Consider the following 11,395-nt stretch of genomic DNA (forward strand, 5'->3'; position numbering starts at 1 on the left):
TCTATAACGTTGATCTATGACTTACTTTGTGTCTGTCATAATCAACGGTAAATCGGGTCTCCCCCGTCATTTTCGGATGTTTTATTGTTCCACTTCGAGTTATTCAGGTCTTACTGTCTCTATTCCTGTTTAAAGTTACGTCAACTATTTACATGTATATTTTTATGTATGTTCCTTTATGTTTACGTAAACTCTTTTGTTTGGACTCACTAGACGTAAGTCTAACCCTCTCTCTTTCTTGTTATAATTACTTTTTAGGTTCCTTTAACGGTGGGGCTCTAAATGGTTGAGAGGAGCGTTGGTTCGTGAAAGGCTCTTTTGTAGATATTAGCCTTGTTACTTTTGAACGTTGCGTTTTCTATGTTACGGCTTTTTTGGAGATTGATAGAAATATATGTCCTTAATCTAGAAAAATCTAGATTAGTAGGTTGTTATTTATCTTCTCAGTAGCGGAATTGTAAACGCTATACTATAGTTTTGTTGGGTGAAATTTGTTTTTATCTCAGATTCTGGTTCTCGTTAGATATTTTCGGTTTAGACTATCTTTTTTTAGGGTGTTACACATCATCCCTAGGGATGGCATCTACAACCTTAGCTAGAGCAGCTTTGGTGGTAGAGATTACAGGAGCAGCGATTGCTTCAGCTCTAGGAGCCTTAGCCTCAATTGCCACTGAAGCTGATACTGGACCAACAGCCTGAGAAGCTGTAGGAGCAGTATCTGATGATTCACCAGCGTTGGACCTCATCTCCCCCTCTTGGCCAAGACTTGGGAGACTTTGCCAGAGAGTTCGTCCAAGCGTTGACACTGGACAATCATTGAATCCTCCAGCCTTTGCAAAGCATTGGCTAGAGTTGTCGTTCCCTCACGCATTTCATGGAGTTAGGCACGATCATCGGTATAGAAAGAAGGAGCAGTCACTGGAGCTGGTTGACGGACAGCATCCAGGATTTGTTGAAGAAGACCAGTTTGTTGTTCAGCTATAGCTTGAGCATCGTCAGCCCTACTATGAAGAACAGCAAGGGCGTCGTTCTTGATTTGAACAACTTCTTGGATAGTCTGGAGCTGACTTTAAACTTCTTGAACATCCGCCTGGAGGGCAAGGAAGTTCGCATCAAGATCACCCTAGCGGGGCATCTCTTGGTGAACTTCGTTGACCCTGGAGAGGACAGTATCAACGGCTGGAAGGAGAAGCTTGATATCTGATGACATATCATAATCATCATCAATTTCTTCATCTCCTCCATCATCTTTCTCTCTTTCTCCAGCATCTCCTCCACCCTCTGTCTCTCTTTCTCCAGCATTAGCTTGATGCAGCAAGGAAGGATCTGCAAAAGAAGAGAGGTGAGCTGAAGCTCAAGGTTAGAAGAAAAGAAGGGGTAGGAAGATGGAGTACCTGAGGGGCCTTCAGTGACATCTAAAGGATTGTCACTGGCATGAGCAAAGATGTCCTCGAGAGGATGGACATCCGTATGCTGAGGAACATCAAGAGGAGCATCCTTAGGTCCAGTGGTGAGTGTCTCAGTATCAGGAAGGACAGTCGCTGATACATCATCGACACGTGTAAAGACCAAGGAGGGAGAGGAAGAGAAAAAAAGACGTGGGTACTCAACGGTGGCGGCGCTGATATCTACACTTTTAGTGATGTGGGTCACTGAAGTGGTTTGGGAAGGTGCCACTGATACGAAAGTGATAGGAGAGATCACTAAAGAGCTAGAAGGTATCTCTAGCAAGGCAATGTGGTTTTTTTCCTTGATAGAGATCTCATCAATGTTGAAGTTGACGTTCTTGGCAGCCATCTGTATTTTGTTAAATCAATAACATAAACAGGAAGATATAAGGTTAGAAATGTACCAAGAATATATGGTTAAAGAGTATAGAAAAAGTTTTTATACAAGGAAAAACTTCTTTTGAGAAATCCATAAAAAATTAGGGTTTTTCAAGTAGAATGTGTGTAAAGAAATAGATGTGTTAATCAAGAAGAAAATGATTAACAACCTTTATAGTTTAATGCATTAAGAGAACAAAGTTCTTAATAATATTAAACAGATTTCTTATAACAAAGAAGAAGAAAAGAAAGATTCTGACCTTTGAATGTGAAGAGGAAAGGTCGAAAAATGGAAAGTTTGAAGAGAGTTCTTGCTTTGGAAAATATTAGCAGAGGTTCGTCTAATGATTTTTGAAAGCATAAAGAGAAAAGTGAAGGAGAAATCTCATATTTATAGGTAAGAGTAGAGAGAGAAGAAATATGAGAGAGAGAAAGACGACGGTTCGAAAAAGTGGTCATAATGAGAAGGATGTTACGTTCTCATCCACGATTGGATGGCATTTAATGAGGTAGCATCATGACAGGTCATTTTGTGTGTCTCAAAGTATCGCTCATAATAAACAGAGAATGTCGTCATAAATACAAAGCATTAACTATTTTCTTTTAAAAACAAAAAGATTTTTAAGAATATGAAAAGTCATTCACTTAAAAAAGTACTGAGAGACTTCTTTTAAAAACAATTTAACACTAAAAACAAGAAAGTATTCAGTGATGGTTTTAAGACATCATGTTTTTAGTGAAGAGAATCACTGAAACTGGCATTTAAAAACTTTTTGGTCACTGAAGAAAAGTTTCAGTAAGCGTTTTAGATTTTTAAGAAAGTATAAGGATATACTTTAAGATGTGGTGAGTGTTGAGAATCATTGATACCACCTTTTAAAACATTATATCACTGATAGAGAGAGACAGTATTCAGTGAGGGTTTTAAGTTTTGAAAAGAGAAGAGTAACTGTACCTTAGAGAGTAGATACATTTACTCAAAAGTTCAGTGTTAGAGATAGAGCACTGAATCATTTCACTTACTGAGTGATGTTTGAGGGACCAAAGGTTAATCTTCAATGTTCAACATACCCAATTCGTTGATTAAGATATTAAATCTTGTCTCATCAAGAGGCTTAGTGAAAAGGTCAGCGAGTTGATACTCAGTTGGAACGAAGTGAAGTTCAATATCATCATTCATAACATGATCTCTGATAAAATGATATCGGATCTCAATATGTTTGGTCTTGGAGTGAAAAACAGGGTTGTTTGCAATTGCAATGGCACTAGTGCTATCACAATAAATAAGAATTCTGGAAAACTGAAGATCGTAGTCCAGCAACTGATTTTTCATCCAAAGAATTTTGGACATGTCATTTGACATCTTAAGACACATGGAAAAGGTGTCCCAAGACTCAGGAAGACATTCTAGAAACTTAGTCAAAGTTTCAGAATTAGAATATTCCCTGCCGACAGCCCTAAGATCAATAAGAAGGCAGTTAAATCTTTGATGTACTTCAGACAGCGTCTCGGACTTTCCACAGAGAAAGCTTTCATATTGTCTTACTAGATTGATCTTTCTAGTCTCCTGAACCTTAGTGGTTCCTTCATATTGGACACATAGAGTATCTCATACGGATTTAGAAGATTTGAGTTTCATCACAGAGTGATAGATCTCATCAGGAAGAGACATAGCTATTATAGACCGCGCACGCGTGTCTATAGCTATTTTCTTCTTGTCCTCGTCGCTCCACTGATGTGGAAGCTTTGGAATCTGCCGTTCAGGAATCGCGGCAGTCGTAGTTGTTGTTGGAACAGCCGGAGCAATAGYAAATGGAATATATGGTCTATTTTCTATATAATGTGGAATTTCAGGATCCACACCTTCCAGAAAGAGGGACATCTGGTTCTTCCAGAGACTAAAGTTGTCACGGACAAACCGGGGCGGTTTGGCAAGAGAGCCATTATCTTTTGTGTGTTTGTGTTTGAAATTTGTAAATCCATTTGTAAGCAGTAAGTTATCTAAGAAGAGATAAATTAATACAGAAAATTAGCCAAACACAAGGAAAGAAAGAAAACATTGCTTTGATACAACTTGTTGGTCCCGTAAGGGTCTACAAGATAAGAAACAGTTTGTAGAAGGGGGGATGAATACAAACACAGTATTTTTCAAATTTAAAATATATATTGATAGAGAATATCAATACAGATTTTACAAGATTGTTTGCGGAAAGATAAGGTAATAAAAACCTATCTAAACAATCTTTGGTTACACACAGAGCTTTAGCAGATACAAGAAAAGAGAATGCTAAAAGAAAGATCCTTTACATAAGCTAGAAGATGCTTGAAGTAAGAATAGGGTTAGAGAGAGATGCACGCTCGCTGCATGGAGAAGAAACATTTTTATTTATACCCAATGCATTAAATGATCATCTAATGCAATATGGTGGGTTTAGAGTGCGTGTCAAACCTTAAGAGGAAGGCTTGTCCTTTGCTATAGTGAATAGTATAAAAGCACTATTTATAAGCAGACATCCTTACCTAAAGTTAGTGGACAAAGAGTCGACTAATCGGCTCCGTACCGTACTAACTTTAGTAAGGGTATGGGTTTCTCCTTTGTGTGCATAAGGACAAGACAACAACAATCGTACTAAGCAAGCGTCCTTTGATCGCTGAATGCTGGAATGACCTGGAGGTCTCATCATCATTCGCTGAAGTTAGAGCAGTCTTCACACATATATAGACAGGCTTGTAATCACTGAATACCGCTTCAGATTACGTACTCGCCGATCTCCAATCTTCAGTTTCAGTCTTCGACATTTGCTGAAGGTTCTTTGGTGTGAGTGTTGTCTTCTTGAAGTATTGATGTCTCTGATAGATTTATAATGCAAGTTCTTCAGCGATCACTGAACATACTCAGTGATGATCGCTGGAACTGAAAATACATAAACACAAATACATCGTGAAAGATAAAAGGGATTATCATCAAATCACTGAGAGAGAGGATCAACAGCATATCATGTCCAAAGCTCAACATAGAGCAAATTAGACTAGACAAAGTTCCCTAAAACTCAAATGATCCAAAATCAACTCAATGACTCCACACTTATTTGACTATTCAAACAAAAGTCAACATAAGTAATAACCACGTTTATGCAAACATATGCTCCAAAAGTATGATTAACTAAAAAATCTATAATTTGCATTATCAAAATGGAATCATACTTTTTATATTTTCAAAATGCTTCAAAACATAAAAATATGCATTTTCCAAGTGGTTTATAACTAAATACACTAGGAGCGTATTTTCTCCAAATAATGTCGATTTATAAAACAAATTAGCGAAAGGACAAACTCTTATGATTTATTTATCAAAATGTCCAACCCCCCCCCCCCATATGGTATTTTCACAAGATTTATAAAAATCAAAGGTACCAGAGATGCAAATCTAATCCAATAACCAATACATAAGAAAACATCTTAAGACTCCAAAATGAACATTCTGGTACGTACATGGTTTTCAAAAAGCAATTTATCTCACCTTGCTAGGTTAGGTTAAACTTAGTTTCCAAACTTAGTTCTAGCTTTCATTGATGAAGGCAAAGAACTCCATAAATCTTCCCAAGATTCCACCCCCAGTCTAGAAAGTGACCAACAACCAACATATCAGATCCACAACAGACCTTAGCTAGATCTCAAAATACCCAAAATGTCATCTCTTCAAGAATAAGATCTTCCAACAAACATATCCATGATGAAGCTCTTCTAAGCCTCCAAACCATTGTGACACACTCCAATCTTGCCTTAAGTATCCCCAAAATCGTCACCATAGAGGAGAGAACGAACTAGGTGATGAAAATGAGAAACCTTAATCAAAATCGGCTTTTAATCTGGATCTGAATGCTTGTTTTCAAGCTACTAAAGTCGTTCTTATCAAAAAAAAAAATATTGCAAACAGATCATAATGGTGGGTTTTTAAGCGGCTAAACCCGTATTCTAACCCGCTTTGACCACAAAGTTGACTTCCAATTGTCTTTTTCTTAGAACTTAGCATAAAATTCACTCAATATCAATTCCCAACATTGTAACTAGATAGAAAAAATACATTTGAAGGTCAAAATATCCAAGGGAACACAAATGTCCAAAGGGTGTTACGTATTACCACATAAGTATGAGGTGTATGTTCAGTATTATATATTGTTGTTTTAAGGTTATTTACATAAATAGTCAATTCATTAAAGTGATTTCACTTGTTAGCCATCTTAGAAATCTTTTTCCTCAAATGGTCAAAGTTTACACAAAAAAGAAACTTTACGCAATTTTCTGTGTAAAATTTACTTCCAGGCAAAGGAAAGAAAAATAATTTAAAAAGAGACTTTACGGAAGAAAAAAAAAAGAGTTTACGCAAAAATGGGACTTTATGCATAAAATCTCTTTTCTGCCTAAAGTTTCTAATTGATTAAAAAAATACATTTTACAGTTTTATAATTTGTTTTATATCTCTTACTTTTTCATTTTCCATTTTACACATTTATTATATTATCACACATAATAGTATATTAACTAAAAAAACAAGTTTCTTTTTTATAAATTACACCATTATAATCGTCTTGTCAATACGTTCCAAATATTGATTTTTTTTGTTTGAATCATATTATTAGATATCATAAATCTGTAACTATCACTACCAAACAGGTTAACATTTCTGGTGGCTATATCCATCGGAAAACAGACTTTCCGGCAGATTTCTAGCGGATTTTTTCCCAGGCGGAAAATGGCCGCAAGAAATTTCCCCCGGTTTATTTTAAAAAATCTTTGATTAAATTAAAAAATATTAACGATTTTTTTAAAAAAAATTGAATTAAATTATCGGCGGATATATCCGCTGAAAATCCACTGGTAAATATATCCGCCGGAAATCATGTCAGAATATATTTACATGCGGATTTCCGGCGGAGATCAACGAAAGTTGATTTTTTTGTTGTCCGCTGCAAATACCTAGTTTTCTAGTAGTATATAAAGGTATGAAATATAAGTATAAAAAGTAATTCATAAGTATTAATAATATTTGATGATATAAGATTAAATCCAAAAATATTTAATATTGGCTCATTTTGAACGTATTAAATTATAATGGTGTAATTTATTAAAAACAATAGTGTATGTATATACGATTATATGTGTTAATATAATAAAGATGTAAAATAAGAAATAAAAAAACAAGAGATATATAATTAATTAAATAACTAACGATAAGAGTATAAGGGTAAAAAAAATAATCAATTAGAAACTATAAGCAGAAATTAGATTTTCTGCATAAAGTCCCTTTTTTTCTGCTAAACTTCTTTTTTAGATTATTTTTCTTTCTTTTGATCTGAAAATAAACTTTGTGTGGAATATCTATTTTACACATGATGTGTTTGCTTCTTTACATTTGAATCACAAGCAACATACCAATATGTCACAACTTTAACGTTGATTCATTATTGATATTAATCCATAACAACAACGACGTTATCATTTATTTCATAAGACAGGCGTCATATGTGATTTTGGAAAAGCATGAGCCAATATAACAATTATTTTGTATAAAGATGAATAAAAGTGTTACAAGTTAAAAATGTTATAAATTGTAATTTTGGTAGGTTTGTATATAAGTAAAGGCCACCTAAAATTGTTACAAAATACAAGTTATGTATGAATGTTTGATAAAAATCAATGGTTAGTCCTCCTGTTGGATGTTACATTCAAAGGGACTGTTGTTGTTGGAATGAATTGATGAAGGGGTAAAAGTGAAAATTAATTAGACTTGAATGGAAATGCCCTTATCACAACTTGGTGGTAGAAGGCCGCTAACGCTGCCCCGCCCAATGGTCCCGCCCAAAATATCCACTGCCAAATACACAAAATTATTTTTATTTACATTTTATTATAATATATTTATTAAAATTATTTTATTTTATTTATATTAATTAAAGTGAAATAGTTTTTTAGCTTAAATCGTATGAATTTTGATTATTTTATAAGAAAAAGTATAAAAGATTCCTTTTTTCTGCATTTTGACTTATAAATGCCTCAATCTTATACAAAAATAGTTGTTGATATAAGGGGGTGTTTGGGATTTGCTTATTTGAAACAACTTACATTTTTTCTATAAAAATGTTTATCAACTTAGAATGCTTTAATTTATTCAAAAACTATTTATTACCAGTTTGACACCGATATAAATTGTTTATCCAAACACTTAAAAGTGCTTACTACCGGTATGACACCGTAATAAGTCAATAAATTGCTTTTATAAGCAATTCCAAACACTCCTGAATAACCATTAATAAAATTATTTGTGGGCTTACATGTTCATCCCATTCGTGCTTCTCGTTGTAGATAAGGGCAGCAGCCAGACTCCTCGCCGGATTAATCCCGGTTCCGGTGATTGGGATGGTGGCCAAGTGCACCAAGAACACCGCAAACCCAATTGGCAATGGCGCCAAAATCTGCCAAAGTAATCGATCATTGCGTTAATTTTTGTTCATGTGTTAACGAGTGCGTAATTATTGATCAAATTGTGTACGTACAGGGACGCGGGAGTCGCAGGCACTGAACTTGGCGTCGGTGGCAGAGAACACGGTGTAAACAAGGAGGAACGTGCCGATGATTTCCGCCCCTAGGCCAGCCAGCTGGGTGTAGCCATCGGATACCACGTTGGCACCACCGCTGTGTAGCTCGAACACACTGTTTCCTTCAAAACCCTTGACAACGATGGCACCACAAATGGCACCAAGGCATTGCATCACCATATAGAACAAGGTCCTTGTTAACGACAATTTTCTACCCACAAACAATCCGAATGTGACAGCCGGGTTTATATGACCGCCTGCCATGCCACCAGTTCCATGGATGGTTAATTAAATGTAGCAATTGAATTAGAGATTGATAATTAGGGCAGAGGTGCACCCACCTGAGATGCCGGCGGTGCAATAGACGAGTACGAAGATCATGCCACCAAAGGCCCAAGAAATTCCAAGGGCTCCGACGGAGGAGCATTTGGAGGGGGAATTAGAGACTTGGATTGCGGTCAAGAGGGTGATGTATAAAAAGAGAAAAGTGGCGATGAATTCAGCGATGGCCGCCCTGTAAAAGGACCAGCAGAAGAGCTCGGCCACCTCGAACAATGGAGCGGCRGGAGGTTCTTGGTAATCTTTATCATGGATCTGAGCCTCCGTCCCTAGCGGCCGTCTTTCCCTAAATCTGTGAGTTCCCAATCGAACACCATCTTCTCTTGCCTCCATTTTTTGTGTGAAATTAATTTCTCTCTCTAAAAACCGATGGTATTTGTAATGGAAGCGAGTGGTGGTTAATAATTATTATTAACCACCATCATAAAATTAATATAAATACAAATGGAAATTATTTAAATTATGACCATACGAATTATGAAATCAAGCCTAGGCATGGGGCTCTGCACCCAATTTTTCGACTTGGGCTTTTTTATCAGGACTGGGCCAGGTTTGGACTTGAATTTATTTATGCTTATGTAAATGCATGAAATAGTAATTTATTTTCGTAATTTTTTTTATTATAGCATTTTATTTTTATTTTTATTTTTTTATTATAATAATATACATTCAAATTATTTTTTGTTAAGGCATCGTACTTTAAAATTTCTACCCATTATACCAATGGTTAACCAGTTACCTTTTAAACCGGTTAACCCTTTGACTTTTTTTTGCTTGTGTGACTTTAATGAGATGATGTGGATGACACATTATTTTTATGACTTAATTAAAATATAAAATAAAAATCTATTTCAAATTATTATTATTATTATTGATTTTCATTTTCCATTGCTATGATTTAAAAGCACACTTAATATTTTCATTTTTTCTTTTAAAGTTTTCTCTAAAATGTTAACGAAATAAATTGTGTTCTACAATTTTTTAATATTGCTATATTAATAAATAATTCAAAAAAATCTAATTAATTTAATATATTTATACTTCAAGTAAAAGTTTTTGAATAAATATAATATATTCTTTAAAAGATAATATATTTTTTTGGTAAAAAAAACAATTCTTATTTTCTTATTCCAAAAAACACATATTTTTAAAAAAATATCAGCGAGATAAGTTGTCTTCTACTAGTTTCATTAATATTGGTATATTAATGAATAATTTAGAAATTTTTTAAATCATTTAATATATTTATTAAATAAYATGTAAAATATCTAAATATTAAAATTAAAAGTAAACATGTTTAATAAAAACTAGTARATGCTATAATAAAATAATTTTGAAAGTACAATGTTGTAATAAAAAAATCGCATCACTATAGTACATGTGGACAGCYTACGTGGATAATGAGGTGACATGGAAACTTGATATAATGGGTAAATTTAAATCAAAAGGTTACTTAATGGTAAATTTTTCAAAGTACAATGTTCTAATAGAAAATAGTACATTGATGTAATAAGAAAAACTGGAAATATAATACTATAATAAAGAAATTTATAAAAGTAGATTGTTATTTTGTGCATTTTATCTTTCTTTCATTTATGTGGAGTATTTGGTGAGGACTCTTTTCATGAATGATGGTAGCAGAGAAATGTTATGTGTTGTATGAAAAATATCTAGTGAGTTCCAAATTTCTCCCTACTTAGTTTTTGGATTATGCCACAAATAAAATAGCACAAGTTTTGAAATGAATGACAAATAAAATATAAAAAAGATCCTTATATGTGGTTGTGATGGATGGTGAGTCATTTGATTCGATTACAACTAACCAATTCAACCATAATTGATCCAACAAATCATCATCTTATAGATTTACAATCAAGTATGAAACATGGGTGTTCATCGGTTGAAATTTAATGGATTTAGGTAGATCCGATCCGATCCGATCCAATCATCCATAGGATGTTGGATTTTGTCATCCGATCTGATCCTATTAGGATTCGACATTCGATCAAAATCCAATGGATGATGATTGGATTGGATTAGATCAGTTCCATCCATTAGATGTTACTATTGGTTATTCATTGGATCAGATCAGATTCGTCCAAACATTTGATCCAATACTCAACCAATTATTCGTATAACATTCAACAACAGGTTGGTATAGTTTCTCAGTGTAATTAGCTTAAATTCACATATGAAATAAGTGAATCCCTTTTATAAACCTCCCTCCACTCTTCAGATTTGAAAACACAAAGAARCAAGGGTGAAAAGGAGAGGAATCCAATATACCAAACTGAAACAGCAGAACCAAGCTATCTTAGTTCATCCATCTACTATGGTGGCCAAGAAGTTTATCCTCCAACTAGCCACAACACTTGCTCTCAGCGCACCGTGAGTATCTCCCACATCTCCGTTAACAGAAAGAACAACAAACAGATTTGAACTAACAGTGTTTATTGATCTCTTTTTGGTTGAGTAGTTCAAGAAAAGTGGAGGCGGTGAAGATCCTAATGGAAGCAGTGCTTCAAGGGGAAATTGGTGGCAAGGTACTACTTGTCCATAGCTTTCGTTAGAATCAATAACCCGAATCTAAAATCAGAAACGTTTTATAAACAGACTTCTTTTGATCTCAAAGTT

The 11,395-nt window shown here is 34.5% G+C and overlaps 1 protein-coding gene across 1 annotated transcript; it reads right to left on the reverse strand.

Annotated features, from left to right (window-relative positions):
- Window positions 1–7,604: 7,604 nt before the first annotated feature.
- Window positions 7,605–9,094, reverse strand: LOC112504461 (probable aquaporin PIP1-2). The gene is made up of 4 exons (XM_025108401.1): window positions 8,764–9,094; window positions 8,381–8,679; window positions 8,159–8,299; window positions 7,605–7,697 (listed from the first exon to the last, which is right to left on the reverse strand). Exons 1-4 carry the CDS (start codon window positions 9,092–9,094, stop codon window positions 7,605–7,607), a joined length of 864 nt encoding a protein of 287 aa, XP_024964169.1.
- Between the last annotated feature and the right edge of the window lie 2,301 nt (window positions 9,095–11,395).

The sequence above is a fragment of the Cynara cardunculus genome, unplaced genomic scaffold, assembly GCF_001531365.2.
Source record: "Cynara cardunculus var. scolymus isolate 2C unplaced genomic scaffold, CcrdV1 Un_Scaffold_5665, whole genome shotgun sequence".
Classification (NCBI taxonomy): domain Eukaryota; kingdom Viridiplantae; phylum Streptophyta; class Magnoliopsida; order Asterales; family Asteraceae; genus Cynara; species Cynara cardunculus.